Source organism: Drosophila kikkawai, unplaced genomic scaffold, assembly GCF_030179895.1.
Source record: "Drosophila kikkawai strain 14028-0561.14 unplaced genomic scaffold, DkikHiC1v2 scaffold_24, whole genome shotgun sequence".
Lineage (NCBI taxonomy): Eukaryota > Metazoa > Arthropoda > Insecta > Diptera > Drosophilidae > Drosophila > Drosophila kikkawai.
Genome location: NW_027222580.1, coordinates 7,060 through 32,307, shown reverse-complemented (window position 1 = coordinate 32,307; position 25,248 = coordinate 7,060). Strand labels below are relative to the sequence as shown.

The following is a 25,248-nucleotide window of genomic DNA, read 5'->3' as shown; positions in this document are numbered from 1 at the left end:
AGGGTTTCTTTGCCAAGAATGTTAGCAACATTATCAACAAAAACAAAAAGCCGCAACCTCTTTTCAAAGTCGAACTTGAGCCAGACAGTAAAGCCCTAAAGAAGAATGTAGTTCACCCGATCTACAAGTTGCAGTTCCTACTGCAGCGAAGAATCACCGTGGAAGAACCTCACAAACGCAACGGTCCTGTGCAATGCACGAATTGCCAGGAGTATGGTCATACAAGGACATACTGCACCCTTCGGTCAGTCTGCGTAGTCTGTGGAGACTTCCACAACTCCGCACACTGCCCTGCGAACAAAGAAGACCCCAACACGAAAAAATGTGGAAACTGCGGAGGAAACCATACAGCTAACTACAGAGGCTGTGAGGTTTACAAGGAGCTGAAGAGTCGCATGCGAAGAGCGACAGCTACACGCCAACAAAATACACAAAATGTGTATTTTAATTCAAAAACTACTCCAGATGTATTTTTTGCCAAAGCAGCCAGATCTTCTTTTGGTCCGCTAAATGCCCCAACGGGCATCTCCTACGCCGAAGCTCTACGGACAGGTATGCAAAATCCACTCCCCACAAACTCAGTAAATGCTCAGCAGGCCCCAGAGCAGCCACAAAACAACATGGAATCCATGATGGTGACCATGCAACAAAGCATGATGGAACTCATGTCATTTATGAAAACGACCATGCAAACGCTCGTCCAGAATCAGAATATGGTGATACAGCTGCTCGTAGCACAACAGTCAAAATAATCAATGTCCAATCTACGTATATCCACGTGGAATGCCAATGGCGTCTCACGGCATAAACTTGAACTAACACAATTTCTAAACGAAAACCACATCGACGCCATGCTACTGGTTGAAACGCACCTCACAAGCAGATACAACTTTCATATAAGAGGTTATACCTTCTACCGCACAGATCATCCAGATGGTAAAGCCCACGGCGGGACCGGCATCCTTATCAGAGAACGCATCAAACACCACTTCCACCAAAGGTTTGCAACAAATTACCTGCAAGCTACGTCCATTAAAGTGCAGTCAGGTAACGGCAACCTTTGCATTGCTGCTGTCTACTGCCCACCTCGCTTTACAATCTCTGAAGGTCAATTCATGGATTTTTACAACTCACTTGGAGATCGATTTATAGCTGCAGGAGATTACAACGCCAAGCATACGCATTGGGGATCCCGCCTCGTGACCCCCAAGGGAAGACAACTGTACAACGCTCTCATCAATGTGAGAAATAAGCTGGACTACGTTTCCCCTGGTAGCCCCACATATTGGCCAGCAGACCCCAGAAAGATACCCGATCTAATTGACTTCGCGGTGACAAAAAACATCCCACAAAATTTAATAAACGCCAAGGCCCTTCCAGACCTTCCTTCAGATCGACTCCTCCACCTCCGCACTGGAAGAGGTACTTGTGACTGCAGCCAGAATCTCAACACCACAACAGACGGATGTGCAAAAAATCAAATTCAAAACGAACCAGCAAATTGAACAGCTTATCCAAGAAAAGAGGCGTCTGCGACGGGTGTAGCAAACCAATAGATCGCCATGCTCAAAGCAACGTCTAAATGAAGCCACACGCAAACTAAGCCGGGCCCTGAAGCAAGATGCCGAAAAAGCACAATTAAGATATATTGAAAAACTCTCGCCAACCAGCACAAAGCATCCCTTATGGAGAGCTCACCCAAATTTAAGCTCACCGGCTGAAACCATCACCCCGATAAGAAAGTCATCTGGTTCCTGGGCCCGCAGCGACAAAGACAGAGCCGAAACTTTTGCCTCACATCTCCAGGGCGTTTTCCAGCCGAACCCTGCTGCAAATCCATTTGATCTACCGCAAATCCACACTGAAACGGAATCTACTCCAGCATCATTTCGTCCGAACGAGATAACGAAGGTCATCAGGGAACTGAAGCCGAAAAAGGCTCCCGGCGTTGACCTAATAACTCAAAAAATGATAATTGAACTTCCGAATTGTGCTATTGAGGTCATCTGTAAAATCTTCAATGGGATCATAAGTCTCGGCCATTACCCAACAAAATGGAAAAAATCTATAATTATAATGATACCGAAGACCGGAAAAGACCACACGATTCCGTCATCTTACCGACCAATAAGTCTACTATCATGCTTGTCCAAGTTATTTGAAAAATGCCTACTAAAGCGCATAATCCCTTATCTGGGAGCTCACAACATTATCCCAGCTCATCAATTTGGCTTCAGAGAAAAACATGGAACTATCGAGCAAGTTAACAGAATAACATCAGAAATTCGCACAGCCTTCGAGCATCGAGAATATTGCAGCGCGATATATCTCGACGTTTCTCAAGCATTCGACCGAGTCTGGCTCAACGGCCTCATGCACAAAATAAAAACACTCTTGCCGGTATACACACACAAATTACATGAGTCGTATCTCTACAACAGAGTCTTCGCAGTGAGGTGCAACGCAACAACATCCGGCACCTATTCAATCGAAGCTGGAGTCCCACAAGAAAGTGCACTTGGGCCTACCCTATTTGTTCTATACACAGCGGATATCCCCACAAGCGACCAGCTAACATTATCCACTTTCGCTGATGACACTTCGATCCTCAGCCGTTCCAGATGCCCAGTCCGTGCAACAGCCCAGCTCGCCAACCACCTCAAGGTAGTCGAGAAGTGGCTATCTGATTGGCGTATTAAAATAAATGAACAAAAGTGTAAGCACATAACGTTCACCCTCAACAGACAAACATGCCCCCCGCTCTACCTGAACAGCACACTGATCCCCGAAGTCAACGTGGTAACGTACCTGGGCGTCCACCTGGACAGACGCCTAAGATGGCGAAGACATATTGAATGCAAGAAACTTCATCTAAAACTAAAAGCCAGCAGCCTCCACTGGCTCATAAACTCCCGATCGCCCCTGTGTCTGGACTACAAGGTCCTGCTCTACAACTCCACACTAAAGCCATCCACAGGGATCTCGGCATTCCTGCAGTTAAGAACGAAATAGAAAAACAAAAAGCGTCCTACAAGGAAAAACTCTCCACCCATCCAAATCCTTTAGCAAGGGACTTGATACGAGTTTCCAGAAGAAGCCGCCTACTACGTAACGACCATCCAACCCAGCCATAATTATTCAGGGCCATTTACTCTGTACCAGTCTCATGACTGCTAGTTAGGTAGTATTGTAAGATTTGATACACTTATTGTTAGTCTCATAAATGAGAAGATTCAATAAATAAAAGCAAAGCCTAAAAAAAAAAAAAAAAAAAAATGTAAATTTGTAAACAAAAAGTTCACAACTCAGATAATAATGCATATATCCACTTCAGAATTTGTATTTATAATAGTTTTTACACGGCTAATACATTTGCATACTCAATTGTAAATTTGAAAACAAAAAGTTCACATCTCAGCTAATAATGCATGTATCCACTTTAGAATTTGTATTTATAATAGTTTTACACGGCTAATACATTTGCAGACTAAATTGTAAATTTGTAAACAAAAAGTTCACATCTCAGCTAATAATGCATGTATCCACGGCAGAATTTATATTTAAATTAGTTCTTACAATGCTAATACATTTGCATACTCAATTGTAAATTTGTAAACAAAAAGTTCACAACTCCGAAAATAATGCATGTATCCACGGCAGAATTTGTACTTATATTAGTTTTTAGAAGGCTAATACATTTGCATACTCAATTGTAAATTTGTAAACAAAAAGTTCACAACTCAGCTAATAATGCATGTATCCACGGCAGAATTTATATTTATATTAGTTTTTACACGTCTAATACATTTGCATACTCAATTGTAAATTTTTAAACAAAAAGTTCACAACTCCACTAATAATGCATGTATCCAACCAGAATTTGTACTTACATTAGTTTTTAGAAGGCTAATACATTTGCATACTCAATTGTAATTTGTAAACAAAAAGTTCACACCGCTAATAATGCATGTATCCGCGGCAGAATTTGTACTTATATTAGTTTTTAGAAGGCTAATTTATTTGCATACTCAATTGTAAATTTGTAAACAAAAAGTTCACAACTCAGCTAATAATGCCTGTATCCACTTCAGAATTTGTATTTATATTAGTTTTTAGAAGGCTAATACATTTGCATACTCAATTGGAAATTTGTAAACAAAAAGTTCACAACTCAGATAATAATGCATATATCCACTTCAGAATTTGTATTTATAATAGTTTTTACACGGCTAATACATTTGCATACTCAATTGTAAATTTGAAAACAAAAAGTTCACAGCTCAGCTAATAATGTCTGTATCCACTTCAGAATTTGTATTTATAATAGTTTTTACACGGCTAATACATTTGCATACTCAATTGTAAATTTGTAAACAAAAAGTTCACATCTCAGCTAATAATGAAATTTGTAAACAAAAAGTTCACAACTCAGCTAATAATGCATGTATCCACGGCATAAATTGTACTTATATTATTTGTTACATGGCTAATACATTTGCATACTTGATTGTAAATCTGTAGACAAAAAGTTCACAGCTCAGCTAATAATACATGTATCCACTTCAGAATTTGTATTTATATTCGTTTTTACACGGCTAATACATTTGCATACTCAATTGTAAATTTGTAAACAAAAAGTTCACAACTCAGCTAATAATGCCTGTATCCACTTCAGAATTTGTATTTATATTCGTTTTTACACGGCTAATACATTTGCATACTCAATTGTAAATTTGTAATCAAAAAGTTCACAACTCCGCTAATAGTGCATGTATCCACGGCAGAATTTGTATTTATATTAGTTTTTACAAGGCTAATACATTTGCATACTCAATTATAAATTTGCAAACAAAAAGTTCACAACTCAGCTAATAATGCCTGTATCCACTTCAGAAATTGTATTTATATTAGTTTTTACATGGCTAATACATTTGCATACTCAATTGTAAATTTGTAAACAAAAAGTTCACATCTCAGCTAATAATGAAATTTGTAAACAAAAAGTTCACAACTCAGCTAATAATGCATGTATCCACGGCAGAATTTGTACTTATATTAGTTTTTACAAGGCTAATACATTTGCATACTCAATTGTAAATTTGTATACAAAAAGTTCACAACTCAGCTAATAATGCCTGTATCCACTTCAGAATTTGTATTTATATTAGTTTTTACAAGGCTAATACATTTGCATACTCAATTGTAAAATTGTAAACAAAAAGTTCACAACTCAGCTAATAATGCCTGTATCCACGGCAGAATTTGTATTTATATTAGTTTTTACAAGGCTAATACATTTGCATACTTAATTGTAAATTTGTAAACAAAAAGTTCACAACTCAGCTAATAATGCCTGTATCCACTTCAGAATTTGTATTTATATTAGTTTTTACAAGGCTAATACATTTGCATACTCAATTGTTAATTTGTAAACAAAAAGTTCACAACTCAGCTAATAATGCCTGTATCCACTTCAGAATTTGTATTTATATTAGTTTGTACAAGGCTAATACATTTGCATACTCAATTGTAAATTTGTAAACAAAAAGTTTACAACTCAGCTAATATTGCCTGTATCCACTTCAGAATTTGTATTTATATTAGTTTTTACATGGCTAATACATTTGCATACTCAATTGTAAATTTGTAAACAAAAAGTTCACAACTCCGCTAATAATGCATGTATCCATGGCAGAATTTGTACTTATATTAGTTTTTAGAAGGCTAATACATTTGCATACTCAATTGTAAATTTGAAAACAAAAAGTTCACAACTCAGCTAATAATGCATGAATCCACTTCAGATTTTGTATTTATATTAATTTTTACACGGCTAATACATTTGCATACTCAATTGTAAATTTATAAACAAAAAGTTCACATCTCAGCTAATAATGCATGTATCCTCGGCAGAATTTGTACTTATATTAGTTTTTTCAAGGCTAATACATTTGCATACTCAATTGTAAATTTGTATACAAAAAGTTCACAACTCAGCTAATAATGCCTGTATCCACTTCAGAATTTGTATTTATATTAGTTTTTACAATGCTAATACATTTGCATACTCAATTGTAAAATTGTAAACAAAAAGTTCACAACTCAGCTAATAATGCCTGTATCCACGGCAGAATTTGTATTTATATTAGTTTTTACAAGGCTAATACATTTGCATACTTAATTGTAAATTTGTAAACAAAAAGTTCACAACTCAGCTAATAATGCCTGTATCCACTTCAGAATTTGTATTTATATTAGTTTTTACAAGGCTAATACATTTTCATACTCAATTGTAAATTTGTAAACAAAAAGTTCACAACTCAGCTAATAATGCCTGTATCCACTTCAGAATTTGTATTTATATTAGTTTGTACAAGGCTAATACATTTGCATACTCAATTGTAAATTTGTAAACAAAAAGTTTACAACTCAGCTAATATTGCCTGTATCCACTTCAGAATTTATACTTATATTAGTTTTTAGAAGGCTAATACATTTGCATACTCAAATGTAAATTTGTAAACAAAAAGTTCACAGCTCAGCTAATAATGCATGTATCCACGGCAGAATTTATATTTATATTAGTTTTTACACGTCTAATACATTTGCATACTCATTTGTAAATTTTTAAACAAAAAGTTCACAACTCCACTAATAATGCATGTATCCAACCAGAATTTGTACTTATATTAGTTTTTAGAAGGCTAATACATTTGCATACTCAATTGTAAATTTGTAAACAAAAAGTTCACAACTCCGCTAATAATGCATGTATCCACGGCAGAATTTGTACTTATATTAGTTTTTAGAAGGCTAATTTATTTGCATACTCAATTGTAAATTTGTAAACAAAAAGTTCACAACTCCACTAATAATGCATGTATCCAACCAGAATATGTACTTATTTTAGTTTTTACACGTCTAATACATTTGAATACTCAATTGTAAATTTGTAAACATAAAGTTCACAACTCAGCTAATAATGGCTGTATCCACTTCAGAATTTGTATTTATATTAGTTTTTAGAAGGCTAATACATTTGCATACTCAATTGTAAATTTGTAAACAAAAAGTTCACAACTCAGATAATAATGCATATATCCACTTCAGAATTTGTATTTATAATAGTTTTTACACGGCTAATACATTTGCATACTCAATTGTAAATTTGAAAACAAAAAGTTCACAGCTCAGCTAATAATGTCTGTATCCACTTCAGAATTTGTATTTATAATAGTTTTTCCACGGCTAATACATTTGCATACTCAATTGTAAATCTGTAGACAAAAAGTTCACAGCTCAGCTAATAATACATGTATCCACTTCAGAATTTGTATTTATATTCGTTTTTACACGGCTAATACATTTGCATACTCAATTGTAAATTTGTAATCAAAAAGTTCACAACTCCGCTAATAATGCATGTATCCACGGCAGAATTTGTATTTATATTAGTTTTTACAAGGCTAATACATTTGCATACTCAATTGTGAATTTGTAAACAAAAAGTACACAACTCAGCTAATAATGCCTGTATCCACCTCAGAAATTGTATTTATATTAGTTTTTACATGGTTAATACATTTGCATACTCAATTGTAAATTTGTAAACAAAAAGTTCACATCTCAGCTAATAATGAAATTTGTAAACAAAAAGTTCACAACTCAGCTAATAATGCATGTATCCACGGCAGAATTTGTACTTATATTAGTTTTTACAAGGCTAATACATTTGCATACTCAATTGTAAATTTGTATACAAAAAGTTCACAACTCAGCTAAAAATGCCTGTATCCACTTCAGAATTTGTATTTATATTAGTTTTTACAAGGCTAATACATTTGCATACTCAATTGTAAATTTGTAAACAAAAAGTTCACAACTCAGCTAATAATGCCTGTATCCACGGCAGAATTTGTATTTATATTAGTTTTTACAAGGCTAATACATTTGCATACTCAATTGTAAATTTGTAAACAAAAAGTTTACAACTCAGCTAATATTGCCTGTATCCACTTCAGAATTTGTATTTATATTAGTTTTTACATGGCTAATACATTTGCATACTCAATTGTAAATTTGTAAACAAAAAATTCACAACTCCGCTAATAATGCATGTATCCATGGCAGAATTTGTACTTATATTAGTTTTTAGAAGGCTAATACATTTGCATACTCAATTGTAAATTTGAAAACAAAAAGTTCACAACTCAGCTAATAATGCATGAATCCACTTCAGATTTTGTATTTATATTAATTTTTACACGGCTAATACATTTGCATACTCAATTGTAAATTTATAAACAAAAAGTTCACATCTCAGCTAATAATGCATGTATCCACGGCAGAATTTATATTTAAATTAGTTCTTACAATGCTAATACATTTGCATACTCAATTGTAAATTTGTAAACAAAAAGTTCACAACTCCGCAAATAATGCATGTATCCACGGCAGAATTTATACTTATATTAGTTTTTAGAAGGCTAATACATTTGCATACTCAAATGTAAATTTGTAAACAAAAAGTTCACAACTCAGCTAATAATGCATGTATCCACGGCAGAATTTGTACTTATAGTAGTTTTTACACGGCTTATACATTTGCATACTCAATTGTAAATTTGTAAACAAAAAGTTCACAACTCAGCTAATAATGCCTGAATCCACTTCAGAATTTATATTTATATTAGTTTTTACACGTCTTATACATTTGCATACTCAATTGTAAATTTTTAAACAAAAAGTTCACAACTCCACTAATAATGCATGTATCCAACCAGAATTTGTACTTATATTAGTTTTAAGAAGGCTAATACATTTGCATACTCAATTGTAAATTTGTAAACAAAAAGTTCACAACTCCGCTAATAATGCATGTATCCACGGCAGAATTTGTACTTATATTAGTTTTTAGAAGGCTAATACATTTGCATACTCAATTGTAAATTTGTAAACAAAAAGTTCACAACTCCACTAATAATGCATGTATCCAACCAGAATTTGTACTTATATTAGTTTTTACACGGCTAATACATTTGCATACTCAATTGTAAATTTGAAAACAAAAAGTTCACAGCTCAGCTAATAATGTCTGTATCCACTTCAGAATTTGTATTTATAATAGTTTTTACACGGCTAATACATTTGCATACTCAATTGTAAATTTGTAAACAAAAAGTTCACATCTCAGCTAATAATGAAATTTGTAAACAAAAAGTTCACAACTCAGCTAATAATGCCTGTATCCACTTCAGAATTTGTACTTATATTATTTTTTACATGGCTAATACATTTGCATACTCAATTGTAAATTTGTAAACAAAAAGTTCACAACCAAGCTAATAATGCATGTATCCACTTAAGAATGTGTATAGTTTTTACACGGCTAATACATTTGCATACTCAATTGTAAATTTGTAAACAAATAGTTCACAACTCCGCTAATAATGCATGTATCCACGGCAGAATTTGTATTTATATTAGTTTTTACAAGGCTAATACATTTGCATACTCAATTGTAAATTTGTAAACAAAAAGTTCACAGCTCAGATAAAATTGCATATATCCACTTCAGAATTTGTATTTATATTCGTTTTTGCACGGCTAATACATTTGCATACTCAATTGTAAATTTGTAAACAAAAAGTCCACAGCTCAGCTAATAATGCCTGTATCGACTTCCGAATTTGTATTTATATAAGTTTTTACACGGCTAATACATTTGCATACTCAATTGTAAATTTGTAAACAAAAAGTTCACAACTCCGAAAATAATGCATGTATCCACGGCAGAATTTGTACTTATATTAGTTTTTAGAAGGCTAATACATTTGCATACTCAATTGTAAATTTGTAAACAAAAAGTTCACAACTCCGCTAATAATGCATGTATCCACGGCAGAATTTGTACTTATATTAGTTTTTAGAAGGCTAATTTATTTGCATACTCAATTGTAAATTTGAAAACAAAAAGTTCACAACTCAGCTAATAATGCATGAATCCACTTCAGATTTTGTATTTATATTAATTTTTACACGGCTAATACATTTGCATACTCAATTGTAAATTTGTAAACAAAAAGTTCACAACTCCGCTAATAATGCATGTATCCACGGCAGAATTTGTACTTATATTAGTTTTTAGAAGGCTAATTTATTTGCATACTCAATTGTAAATTTGAAAACAAAAAGTTCACAACTCAGCTAATAATGCATGAATCCACTTCAGATTTTGTATTTATATTAATTTTTACACGGCTAATACATTTGCATACTCAATTGTAAATTTGTAAACAAAAAGTTCACATCTCAGCTAATAATGCATGAATCCACTTCAGATTTTGTATTTATATTAATTTTTACACGGCTAATACATTTGCATACTCAATTGTAAATTTGTAAACAAAAAGTTCACATCTCAGCTAATAATGCATGTATCCACGGCAGAATTTGTACTTATATTAGTTTTTAGAAGGCTAATTTATTTGCATACTCAATTGTAAATTTGAAAACAAAAAGTTCACAACTCAGCTAATAATGCATGAATCCACTTCAGATTTTGTATTTATATTAATTTTTACACGGCTAATACATTTGCATACTCAATTGTAAATTTGTAAACAAAAAGTTCACATCTCAGCTAATAATGCATGTATCCACGGCAGAATTTGTACTTATATTAGTTTTTAGAAGGCTAATACATTTGCATACTCAATTGTAAATTTGTAAACAAAAAGTTCACAACTCCGCTAATAATGCATGTATCCACGGCAGAATTTGTACTTATATTAGTTTTTAGAAGGCTAATTTATTTGCATACTCAATTGTAAATTTGTAAACAAAAAGTTCACAACTCCGCTAATAATGCATGTATCCACGGCAGAATTTGTACTTATATTAGTTTTTAGAAGGCTAATTTATTTGCATACTCAATTGTAAATTTGTAAACAAAAAGTTCACATCTCAGCTAATAATGCATGTATCCACGGCAGAATTTGTACTTATATTAGTTTTTAGAAGGCTAATTTATTTGCATACTCAACTGTAAATTTGTAAACAAAAAGTTCACAACTCAGCTAATAATGCATGTATCCACGGCAGAATTTATATTTAAATTAGTTCTTACAATGCTAATACATTTGCATACTCAATTGTAAATTTGTAAACAAAAAGTTAACAACTGCGAAAATAATGCATGTATCCACGGCAGAATTTGTACTTATATTAGTTTTTAGAAGGCTAATACATTTGCATACTCAATTGTAAATTTGTAAACAAAAAGTTCACAACTCCGCTAATAATGCATGTATCCACGGCAGAATTTGTACTTGTATTAGTTTTTAGAAGGCTAATACATTTGCATACTCAATTGTAAATTTGTAAACAAAAAGTTCACAACTCCGCTAATAATGCATGTATCCACGGCAGAATTTGTACTTATATTAGTTTTTAGAAGGCTAATTTATTTGCATACTCAATTGTAAATTTGTAAACAAAAAGTTCACAACTCCACTAATAATGCATGTATCCAACCACAATTTGTACTTATTTTAGTTTTTACACGTCTAATACATTTTCATACTCAATTGTAAATTTGTAAACAAAAAGTTCACAACTCAGCTAATAATGCCTGTATCCACTTCAGAATTTGTATTTATATTAGTTTTTACATGGCTAATACATTTGCATACTCAATTGTAAATTTGTAAACAAAAAGTTCACAACTCCGCTAATAATGCATGTATCCATGGCAGAATTTGTACTTATATTAGTTTTTAGAAGGCTTATACATTTGCATACTCAATTGTAAATTTGTAAACAAAAAGTTCACAACTCAGATAATATCCACTTCAGAATTTGTATTTATAATAGTTTTTACACGGCTAATACATTTGCATACTCAATTGTAAATTTGTAAACAAAAAGTTCACAGCTCAGCTAATAATGTCTGTATCCACTTCAGAATTTGTATTTATAATAGTTTTTACACGGCTAATACATTTGCATACTCAATTGTAAATTTGTAAACAAAAAGTTCACATCTCAGCTAATAATGAAATTTGTAAACAAAAAGTTCACAACTCAGCTAATAATGCATGTATCCACGGCATAAATTGTACTTATATTATTTTTTACATGGCTAATACATTTGCATACTCAATTGTAAATCTGTAGACAAAAAGTTCACAGCTCAGCTAATAATACATGTATCCACTTCAGAATTTGTATTTATATTCGTTTTTACACGGCTAATACATTTGCATACTCAATTGTAAATTTGTAAACAAAAAGTTCACAACTCAGCTAATAATGCATGTATCCACTTAAGAATGTGTATAGTTTTTAGACGGCTAATACATTTGCATACTCAATTGTAAATTTGTAAACAAAAAGTTCACAACTCCGCTAATAATGCATGTATCCACGGCGGAATTTGTATTTATATTAGTTTTTACAAGGCTAATACATTTGCATACTCAATTGTAAATTTGTAAACAAAAAGTTCACAACTCAGCTAATAATGCCTGTATTCACTTCAGAATTTGTATTTATATTAGTTTTTACATGGCTAATACATTTGCATACTCAATTGTAAATTTTAAAACAAAAAGTTCACATCTCAGCTAATAATGAAATTTGTAAACAAAAAGTTCACAACTCAGCTAATAATGCATGTATCCACGGCAGAATTTGTACTTAAATTAGTTTTTAGAAGGCTAATACATTTGCACACTCAATTGTAAATTTGTAAACAAAAAGTTCACAACTCCGCTAATAATGCATGTATCCACGGCGGAATTTGTATTTATATTAGTTTTTACAAGGCTAATACATTTGCATACTCAATTGTAAATTTGTAAACAAAAAGTTCACAACTCAGCTAATAATGCCTGTATCCACTTCAGAATTTGTATTTATATTAGTTTTTACATGGCTAATACATTTGCATACTCAATTGTAAATTTGTAAACAAAAAGTTCACATCTCAGCTAATAATGAAATTTGTAAACAAAAAGTTCACAACTCCGCTAATAATGCATGTATCCACGGAAGAATTTGTACTTATATTAGTTTTTAGAAGGCTAATACATTTGCATACTCAATTGTAAATTTGTAAACAAAAAGTTCACAACTCCGCTAATAATGCATGTATCCACGGCAGAATTTGTACTTATATTAGTTTTTAGAAGGCTAATTTATTTGCATACTCAATTGTAAATTTGTAAACAAAAAGTTCACAACTCCACTAATAATGCATGTATCCAACCAGAATTTGTACTTATTTTAGTTTTTACACGTCTAATACATTTGCATACTCAATTGTAAATTTGTAAACAAAAAGTTCACAACTCAGCTAATAATGCCTGTATCCACTTCAGAATTTGTATTTATATTAGTTTTTACATGGCTAATACATTTGCATACTCAATTGTAAATTTGTAAACAAAAAGTTCACAACTCCGCTAATAATGCATGTATCCACGGCGGAATTTGTATTTATATTAGTTTTTACAAGGCTAATACATTTGCATACTCAATTGTAAATTTGTAAACAAAAAGTTCACAACTCAGCTAATAATGCCTGTATCCACTTCACAATTTGTATTTATATTAGTTTTTACATGGCTAATACATTTGCATACTCAATTGTAAATTTGTAAACAAAAAGTTCACATCTCAGCTAATAATGAAATTTGTAAACAAAAAGTTCACAACTCAGCTAATAATGCATGTATCCACGGCAGAATTTGTACTTATATTAGTTTTTACAAGTGACACACACACTCCAATACATTGTCGTTGTGTAGGGGAATGTGTGAGTTGCTGTTGATTTGTCAGGAATAAGGCGAATAGATAGCACGGCTTACGGTGAATAAAGACAATAACTCGTGATCTTAATTGTACTTTAATGATGAACAACTCGATTATAGAATATTAATGGATACAGATATATGTGCGTTATTTGATTAATACGTTTGCGAAAATGTCGTTCTCGCGGAGCTGGCGTTGCTTGTCGTTCTCGTTCTCCAACTCTTCGCCAACTTACTCCGAGATGCCAGACCGTTGCTGTCTAATGGTTCTCCATCGGAACCGGATCGTGACACTCGTGACAGCTCGGCCAATCCTGCATTCGGATCGTCCTCGATTCGATCCTCGTCATCGTCGGGAACATCCAACTCAGGGACGTTGGAGCACCACGGCTTGATTTTATCCGAGGAATAGACAGAACTGTATTTACGTCCTGTAATCTGAATACCTGGGATGTCTTCGATTACATAACGATCGTTTCCAAGGACCTTGACGACGATATATGGTCCTCGATAGCGTGGTTCGAGCTTTCGCGACTCGCCTGTAGCAGCTGGTTCATTTTCAACGACTACAAGGTTACCTGTGGAGTAGATAGAAGGGTTAGCGTGTTTGGTATCAAAGCGTTGTTTCCATTTAGCTCGCTCGCTTGCAATATTGACGAGCGCTTGGTTTCTGTTGTCGATGACAGATTCTTTCTCGTCTAATTCCAAATCGGTGTGTATAGCTGCAGTGAGATGGTTCTGGACTACATCAATAGGATTAAAGTTAAACACCAAATCAATCGGGCTGAATCCTGAGGTTTCGTTCTTTTGAGAGTTTACACTCCATTGAAGATTGTGTAAGGTAAGATCCCAATCCTTCGGGTGGTCGTTCACTGTGCGTACGTAGTTAAGAATGGTTTGATTGGCGCGCTCTACTTGTCCATTTGCACGAGGTGTTCGCACAGCATTTTTAATGTGTTGAATCTGGTTGTGCATACAGTATTCTTCAAATTGTTTCGAGGTAAAAGCAGTTCCACGATCGGATATTATTATTTTCGGCAGACCGAAGTAGCTGGAGACTTCATTTAGAATGTTCAGCACTGGAAGAGTTTTTGTATTTTTAACTGCCTTTACAATCAGATATTTACTGAAGGGATCGGATATGGCTAGTATATGGGTATTTCCGCGTTTGCTTCGAATAAACGGTCCCAAATGATCGATGTGTAGCCTGCGAAATGGTACTGGATCGGCGTCACTATAATGCATGCAACCTTCGGGCTTGCCTCCTTTAGATTTGTAGTAGCAGCATTGAATGCATGTTGAAATGTATTCTTTTACGTACTTCCGCATTCTTGGGAACCAAAACTTTTCTTGAATTCGTCCAATTGTTTTGTCCAGACCGAAATGCCCAAAATCATCATGACACATCTTAACAATGCGCCATCTCACGGACTTTGGTACAACGAAGGCTATTCCTTTTTCGACCTTGCGATATAGACGGTGATTTTTGATGACGTAATCAGCTTGAAGTTGTTTTAGTTGATTTCCGGTACGATGCTCCTTCAATACAGCAAATATTTGGACAAGGGCCTCATCCTGAAGCTGCATAGTTAGCAACCAGTCATCGACGTCCGTAATTATGGTGCGCACTACTTCCTGTAAGGATTTTTCGGGAGGTGAAACGGGAGCGCGGCTCATGGCATCCACATGGGCCATTTTACTACCATCACGATGAATGAATTCGCAGTCGTAGTCCAGTATTTTAATCCACCAACGTGCGACTCAATTCTTTATTAAGCTTTACCTTGGCGATGGCGGAACAATCTGTGACGAGTCGGAAGGGTTTTCCTAGAATATACACCCTGAACCTTTGTAGCGTTTCTACGACGGCCAACGTTTCGAGTTCGTAGCTATGGTATCGACTTTCAGCGTCAGTACAGTGCCTACTGAAGTAACACACGGGTCGCCAATTCGTTTTGTCTTGAGATTGCAGTAAGACTCCTGCTAGTCCGATCGCACAAGCATCTGTGTGTACCTCATGATGTGCAGCAAAGTCGTACAGAACCAAAACTGGAACACAGCATAATTTATCGATTAGCTCGTTAAAAGCCCGTTGCTGGTCATTTCCCCAATCGAAGCTGTTTTGCTCTACCTTACGCAACAGTCGTGTAAGGGGTCTTGTAATTAGGGAGTAGTTTTCAACAAATTTTCGAAAGAATCCCGTTAGGCCCAAAAATCGTCTGACGTCTTTTACGTTGGTGGGGACTTTGAAGTTTTTAATAGCGCTCACCTTGTTTTCGCCTGGAGTGATTCCATCTTTGTTGACAATATGACCCAAGAAAGTTATTTCGGATTGAAGAAATTTACATTTGTCGTAGCGAAGTGTTAAACCGCTCTCTTTAAGGATTCGGAAGAATTTTCCGAGTCGTTGGATACCCTCATCAAATGATTTGCTGGGAATGATGACGTCATCTAAATATGCGAGTACCTCACCTGGCTCCATACGTTTGACTATTTTGTTCATGACCGCTTGAAATACTGCTGGAGCATTGACAAGACCGAACGGCATCCTGTTATATTCGTAGTGGCCGTCTGAAGTTACAAATGCGGTGAATTGTTTGGATGATTCGCAAACCTCGATTTGATGATATCCCATACGCAAGTCCAGCTGAGAAAAATAGGTATTCCCGGCTAATTGGGCAAATTGCTCCTCCAGATTTGGCATTGGAAATGGTATTTTGACGGTTATACTGTTGAGACGTCGGTAGTCGACGCAAAGACGATGTTCACCATTCTGTTTTTCAACGACGACAATTCCAGATGCATAAGGGGAGTCTGACGGACGAATGATATCACTATCGAGTAACTCGGAGATAATATTACCGACGACAGGTCTGAGTGCAAAAGGAGTACGGTAAGGCTTAGTGAAGCAGGGAACGTTTGATGTTAAAGTTATTTCCATTTTAGTTAGAGAGCATTTACCGAGCTCGTTAGCTTTCCCCGCAAAGCAAGACGCATTTTCCGATACCAATTTGCTTATGAGCTCGTTCTCAACTGACGAACGCTCTTGGCTTGTTTGAATTTTTCGAATATTCTCTACATAACACTCATTACCGAGGATGATCAATTTGTTTCCATCGCGACAAAGGATATCCTTACCCAAAAGTACATTTTCGGTTATTAGTTTGTCTTCTACGACCAAAACTTCAACTTCGTAATCCGAATCGTCAATTACAATTTTCGCGAATAGTTTCTGTGTACAAAGGAATTTCCCACCACCAAATCCGTTCAGGGTAACAGCACATCGTTGTAGAACACCTACGCTTTCGGCAAATGACTTTCGAATTAGGGTTCGCGTACTGCCTGGATCTACGAATGCGATGGTTTCATTACCGTTCACCGAAATCGATTTGGAGATTTCTGAATCAGGATCAGAGTCAATTTTATTAATTTTTGGACCTGTCTTTTGGTTATCGGGGCAGCTGGCAGAATCGTGTGTTGTGCGGTTGCAGTGCGTGCAACGAGGCTTTCGCTGAGGCTCAGGACATTTCGAAGAATAATGTCCAACCTTCTGACAATTGTAGCATTTAACCGATACCTCGACTTTATCGTTGAAAGGACGTTTTGTATTTAATGAAGAATTCGGCTTCTGAAGGCTGACGTTAAGATCCCGTTTGTTTGACATTTGAATGGCGTTATGCTTTATAATATTATGCGCGGAGTACGCAAGAATATCGCGTAGTAGTTCGTTACAGGAAACATAACTGTTGGATATTTTTCTCTTTAAATCGTAGTCGTTTATTCCGTTGATAATGTGTGTGCAAATTGCTGAATCTGGTAACTCACCCTTTTTACCCAAAGCGAGCATCTTGTAGAAATAATCTGATGGTGACTCGGTGGAATCTCTATTCGTTTTTGACATTTTAAGGTGAACGTCTGCCGGGTTACTGAGACATGGGAAGTCATTCAAAAATCGTTCAGTAAACTGGGGCCATGTTTGAAATATTTGATCCGTAGAGTCTACCCAATAACGAGCAGCACCCAGCATCTTTTGTTGAACTGCAAATATTAGCTTACGATCATCCCAACGGTAAGCGTTACGAAGGGAGTTGACACGCTTTACAAACTGATGTGAGTCCAGGGATTTACCAGACGATGGATTGAATTCTGGAAGCAGCGTGACAATATCACTGACGTTTCCATAAGCGTGATTGAAATGTTCGTTCCCAGCAGGGATCCTGTTATCCAAGTGGCTAGCACGAGCATATGGATACTCGTTATACATTGGTTGATGTCGTGGAAATGTACTGCCTTGATTAAAGTCGTTTCCCGAAGTTACAAAATTTCCAAAGTTTGAGTAAGTGACAGGATTGTTTACGTTTGGCTGTGAGGTAGCACAGTCTGTGAATTTCTGTGACGTAGAAAAGTGCACGTTGTGAGTCTGAGTCGGGTAGATAACATTTCGCTGTGACGTAGCAAAGTGCATGTTGTGTGGTTGAGTTGGGTATACATCGTTTTGCTGTGACGTAGCAAATTGCATGTTGCGTGGTTGAGTTGGGTATACATCGCTTTGCTGTGACGTAGCAAAGTGCATGTTGTGTCGTTGAGGTGGGTAGATTTCGTTTAGCTGTGGCTGAGACGTTGCCACATCTATATTTGGCAAATTCGTTACCTTCTGCACATGCATCTCGTTGGATCGTAGGTCGATTGGTTGTTGTTGCCGTTTTTCGTCAAGTTTATCACTCGTTGTCTCGCTACCGTTGGCTGGCTGATCTTCGTTTACTGTTGCAGCTTTTTCGATTGGTGATGAAATTACTGAAGGGTGAAAAGAACGCTCCTGAAGCTCTCGTACCGTTTTCTCCAGCTCGACAATCTTCTTTTGAAGCGACTGGTTTTCTGCACTTATGTACTCATCGTCGCTGTTTTGAGAGTTCAATCTTCTTAGCATGTCCTCACGATTTCCCGATGTCGAGAGTCCCGCTTCTCTGCACCTATGTTGTAGGGCTTTCTTAGTTAAATAGTTCTTCCCCGGCATTGTGAATAACTTTCGTTTTACGTTATGTCCATTTATCTTGGTTCGTTTTCACTTATAGCGCACTATCCCACTTCTGAAAATGTCACACACACTCCAATACTTTGTCGTTGTGTAGGGGAATGTGTGAGTCGCTGTTGATTTGTCAGGAATAAGGCGAATAGATAGCACGGCTTACGGTGAATAAAGACAATAACTCGTGATCTTAATTGTACTTTAATGATGAACAACTCGATTATAGAATATTAATGGATACAGATATATGTGCGTTATTTGATTAATACGTTTGCGAAAATGTCGTTCTCGCGGAGCTGGCGTTGCTTGTCGTTCTCGTTCTCCAACTCTTCGCCAACTAACTCCGAGATGCCAGACCGTTGCTGTCTAATTGTTCTCCATCGGAACCGGATCGTGACACTCGTGACACAAGGCTAATACATTTGCATACTCAATTGTAAATTTGTAAACAAAAAGATCACAACTCAGCTAATAATGCCTGTATCCACTTCAGAATTTGTATTTATATTAGTTTTTACATGGCTAATACATTTGCATACTCAATTGTAAATTTGTAAACAAAAAGTTCACATCTCAGCTAATAATGAAATTTGTAAACAAAAAGTTCACAACTCAGCTAATAATGCATGTATCCACTTCAGAATTTGTATTTATATTAGTTTTTACATGGCTAATACATTTGCATACTCAATTGTAAATTTGTAAACAAAAAGTTCACAACTCAGCTAATAATGCCTGTATCCACTTCAGAATTTGTATTTATATTAGTTTTTACATGGCTAATACATTTGCATACTCAATTGTAAATTTGTAAACAAAAAGTTCACAACTCAGCTAATAATGCATGTATCCACGGCAGAATTTGTACTTATATTAGTTTTTAGAAGGCTAATACATTTGCATACTCAATTGTAAATTTGTAAACAAAAAGTTCACAACTCAGCTAATAATGCCTGTATCCACTTCAGAATTTGTATTTATATTAGTTTTTACATGGCTAATACATTTGCATACTCAATTGTAAATTTGTAAACAAAAAGTTCACAACTCCGCTAATAATGCATGTATCCACGGCAGAATTTGTATTTATATTAGTTTTTACAAGGCTAATACATTTGCATACTCAATTGTAAATTTGTAAACAAAAAGTTCACAACTCAGCTAATAATGCCTGTATCCACTTCAGAATTTGTATTTATATTAGTTTTTACAAGGCTAATACATTTGCATACTCAGGTATAAATTTGTAAACAAAAATTTCACAACTCAGCTAATAATGCCTGAATCCACTTCAGAATTTGTATTTGTTCGAATTAAGCGCCTCATCCAAAGTACCAATCTGGTAACTCCATCTGAGGACCGTTTTGGCCAGCATATTATTCTCAACTGGCCACACTTTTGATTTCAGTCTTGCGCGGCGTGGTTTCAAGAGCAGTCGATCTTGCGTGCCATTCTTTTGTTCTCCATTCAATATATAATAAACTTATGTATATGTATTAATCCAAAACGGCTAAAGTCTACTTATTTAATCCGGATACTCATGCACCTGCGTTGGGGGGAAAATCCCAACAGGTTATGGGCCCAGGACGCGTAGTATCGAAGACAGAAAATTAAATAAGTGCGAAAGGAGAGACACGAGAGACGCTGTGAAAAATGGCGGGTACATACATGCGCATCGAACCGCTAAACGCGGAGAACTACGATACATGGAAGTTGCAAATGTGTGCTATACTTGTGAAGAATGATTTATGGCCATACGTGAACGGTACGAAAAAGTGTCCCACTAATGAAAGTGATCTCGCAGAATGGACCATTAAAGACGAGAACGCTCGAGCAGATATACTTTTGGCGATAAGTACATCCGAGTTAGGTTTGATCGAGGATTGCACCACATCCAGAGATTATTGGTTGAAATTGCAAACCACATTTCAATCAAAAGGGCCAGTGCGAAAGGCCAGCTTGTTAAAGCGTGTAGCATTGTCGCGAATGAGTGAGGGGGACGACGCCCGCCTTCACATCAACGGTTTCTTCGATGCGGTGAAGAAATTAAAAGAGATCGGAGTGACAATTGGAGACGATTTGCTCGCGATTCTCTTGCTATACAGCTTGCCCGACTCATACGAGACATTTAGGTGTGCGATCGAGACACGTGACGACTTGCCAAGTCCAGACGTGCTCCGTGTTAAAATATTGGAGGAATCGGAGGCAAAAAAAACGAAAAGTGACCGCGAAGAACAAAGTGCTTTGTACGCAAACCGAAAGAAAACCGGTAAAGAAGGCAAGCCTCAAAAGGAGAGCAGAAAATGCTTTGTGTGCAACAAGGTAGGACATATAGCGCGAAATTGTCGAGTGAAGCCGAAAGAGAGCAGCTATAGTGCGAAGAACGAGGAACGCGAAACCAACGGAAATCGGTACAAAAAGGAAATGACGATGAACGTGAATGAACACGCATTCATAGCCGAAGGGCGAAATGATATGTGGTGTCTGGACAGCGGTTGCTCGGCACATATGAGTTCCAATAAGAATTTGTTCGGTGAAATAAAAAGCTTTGAAAAAACATTGCATTTGGCCGACAGCAACACAACGAAGGTTAATGGTGTTGGTGACGTGAAGATAGACATTAAAGGAAAGGGGAATGAGAAGATCACCCTTAAAGAAGTGCTATTTGTGTCGGATCTTCGTCAGAATTTGCTTTCTGTTTCAAAAATAACGGAAAAAGGTTACGAAGTGCGTTTTCGTAAGGAAGAAGCGATAATTATGAAAAATAATAATGAAGTTTGGCTTCGAGCAAAGAAATACGGAAATTTGTATTATTTGAATACCGAAAAGAATGAAGCAAACAAAGTGAACGAAGAACAAAGCGAAATAGAAACATGGCATCGCCGGTTGGGCCATCTAAACGAAAAAGACTTAAAGAGAATGGCGTTGTGTGGAAAAGTTCACGGAATGAAGCTAAAAGAAAATGACAAACTACCGCAGTGTGAAATTTGCATCAGCGAAAAGCAAACGGCAAATACGTATAAAAGTGCTACGGAAAAGAGATCGCAGAAAACTCTAGAAATTGTGCACAGTGACGTGTGTGGACCGATGCGTACACAGTCAAAAAGCGGATGCAAGTACTTCGTTACATTTATCGATGACTATTCGCGATATAGCTCGGTATATTTCTTAAAGCAAAAGTCGGACGTATTAAACGCGTTTAGATCGTTCAAAGCCTTAGCAGAAAATGTAACAGGTAACAAAATTAAACAATTACAGAGCGATAATGGAACCGAATTCCTGAATAAGGAATCCGACGAATTCCTGCGACAAAGCGGAATTAGCAGACGTCTGTCAGCGCCACATACTCCTCAACAAAACGGCGTGGCAGAGCGGCAGAACCGCACTTTGGTAGAAATGGCCAGGTGCATGATGAAGCATGCGGGGGCTCCTCCGTCATTTTGGGCAGAAGCTATTAGCACGGCTTCCTATCTCCGTAACCGGTGCCCAACGAAGGCTCTATTTGGGGAGCTACCCTACACGTATTGGACAGGTAAAGTTCCCACGGTAATGTATTTACGTACATTTGGAACAAAGGCGTATGCATTAATAAAAGGCACGAATAAGGGAAAGTTTGAGTCACGATCTGAGGAATGCATACTGGTAGGATACGCTGCAGAATCGAAAGCGTATCGCCTTTATTCTCCTCAGAGAAGATCCATCGTGGTGAGCAATGATGTAAAGTTTATGAATACATCAGGGTTTAAGAGTAAATATGAAGAATTTTACGAGAACGAAGCTGAGGGAGAATTGTCTATTCAAATGACAAATAATTTACCGGACGAACAAGAAGAAGTTTCTAGCAGCAGCGACGTAGAAGAAGAGACTCCTGTTGTGGAGAGACGGGGCAGAGGACGCCCAAAATTGCTGAGAACCGGACAGCGTGGAAGGCCACGTAAACTGTATCAGCAGAGACAGGAAGATGAAACTCCCAACAATGATCCCGCAGAAAATGACACATCGATTGATGACGAATTTGAGGATTGCGAATTGGCATTCTTAGCAGTAACAGGGGATCCTTTGACACTGGAAGAGGCGTTCAAATCCAAAGAGGCAGCTCATTGGAAGCGCGCAGTGGAAGACGAGTTTATGGCCCAAGTCCTCAACAAAACTTGGGAGATAACAGAACGCCCAAACAATCGGAAAGTGATTGGAAACAAGATGGTTTTCCAAACCAAGGACGACGGCAACATTCTGGGAAGAAAGAAAGCCCGTTTAGTTGCCAAGGGATATGCGCAGAAACCTGGAGAAGATTTCTTTGAGTCCTACTCACCTGTAGCGCGATTTACATTAGTGCGACTATTGGTTGCTCTATCAGCAGAATTTCAGATGGAAATTCACCAAATGGACGTCGTCACTGCCTACCTCAACGGTGAGCTAGAGGAGCAGGTATTCATGGATATACCTGAGGGTTTCAGCGAGTTCATGGAGCAGCTGGAATCAGACGCGAAAATCGGATCAAAGCAGGAGTTAGCATCAACAGATTTTAGAAAGGCAGCATGTTTTTGGAGAAAATCCTTAAAACAAATGAGAGATCCTGTTTGTTTACTACGAAAGGCACTCTACGGACTTCGTCAATCAGGACTTCGTTGGTATTGCAAGATTACAGAGAAGCTTAAGGAAATCGGACTTAACCCAACTGAGCAAGATCCATGCCTGTTTGTCAAGCAAGGAGACGGAAAGTTTCTACTTGTCACCATATATGTTGATGATTTGCTTTTGGCGTCAAATTATCCTAACTGGCTGCTTGAAACCAAAGCTCACTTGGGAGCATCATTCAAGATGAAGGATTTTGGACCAGTCAAAACGTGCTTGGGCATCGAGTTCAAACAGAATGCGAGGCAGCAGACAGTCTTCATGAGCCAAGAGAAGTACATCGACGCTATCCTTCGAAAATACGGCATGGAAGACTGCAAGCCGGCTATCACCCCGATCGAGTCCAAATCAGCACTGAAGCGACCAGAGAACCCAGACGAGGAGGAGATGAAACGGTATCCTTATCAAAGCTTAATTGGTTCTCTTATGTTTCTTGCAGTTTCTACGCGACCAGATATCGCGTTCGCAGTGAATTTCCTGAGTCAGTTCAACTCCAACTACTCAGCCGAGCACTGGAAGGCGTCGAAGCGTATCCTACGGTACTTAAAGGGTACGAAGATGCTTGGGTTACTCTTCAAGAAGACGAGATGACCTTTACGGCCTCGTGGATGCGGATTGGGGGTCCAACCTATCCGACCGTCGCTCTTATTCAGGGCAAGCGTTCATCCTGGCAGGCGCTTCCATATCCTGTATTTGAAGGCTCTCCTTAACCGGATCGGATCGACTTGTGATTCCATCCGAATTTTCAACGACAACCAGAGCGCACAACAACTGGTGAAGGGGTTCGGCTTCCATCCTCGGACTAAACACATTGATGTCCGACATCACTTCATACAAGAGAAGGAGAAGAGTGGTGATATCACGGTAGCGTACATGCCGACTGAGAAGATGCCCGCTGATGTCCTCACCAAAGGATTATGCAGTAGCAAGCATAATAATTGTATTCTTTCCTTGGGCATAACTAATATATAGTATAGGATTGCTACTTTGAGGGGGTGTGTTCGAATTAAGCGCCTCATCCAAAGTACCAATCTGGTAACTCCATCTGAGGACCGTTTTGGCCAGCATATTATTCTCAACTGGCCACACTTTTGATTTCAGTCTTGCGCGGCGTGGTTTCAAGAGCAGTCGATCTTGCGTGCCATTCTTTTGTTCTCCATTCAATATATAATAAACTTATGTATATGTATTAATCCAAAACGGCTAAAGTCTACTTATTTAATCCGGATACACATGCACCTGCGTTGGGGGGAAAATCCCAACAGTATTTATATTAGTTTTTACAAGGCTAATACATTTTCATACTCAATTGTAAATTTGTAAACAAAAAGTTCACAACTCAGCTAATAATGCATGTATCCACGCCAGAATTTGTATTTATATTAGTTTTTACAAGGCTAATACATTTGCATACTCAATTGTAAATTTGTAAACAAAAAGTTCACAACTCAGCTAATAATGCCTGTATCCACTTCAGAATTTGTATTTATATTAGTTTTTACATGGCTAATACATTTGCATACTCAATTGTAAATTTGTAAACAAAAAGTTCACAACTCAGCTAATAATGCATGTATCCACGGCAGAATTTGTACTTATATTAGTTTTTAGAAGGCTAATACATTTGCATACTCAATTGTAAATTTGTAAACAAAAAGTTCACAACTCAGCTAATAATGCCTGAATCCACTTCAGAATTTGTATTTATATTAGTTTTTACAAGGCTAATACATTTGCATACTCAGGTATAAATTTGTAAACAAAAATTTCACA

General features: G+C 36.7%; 1 protein-coding gene across 1 annotated transcript; it reads right to left on the bottom strand.

The window, feature by feature from the left end:
* Positions 1-13,908: 13,908 nt before the first annotated feature.
* Positions 13,909-17,742, bottom strand: LOC138929487 (uncharacterized). Its single transcript, XM_070288928.1, has 2 exons — positions 17,640-17,742; positions 13,909-14,392 (listed from the first exon to the last, which is right to left on the bottom strand). Exons 1-2 carry the CDS (start codon positions 17,713-17,715, stop codon positions 13,971-13,973), a joined length of 498 nt encoding a protein of 165 aa, XP_070145029.1. The 5' UTR covers positions 17,716-17,742; the 3' UTR covers positions 13,909-13,970.
* Positions 17,743-25,248: the final 7,506 nt, after the last annotated feature.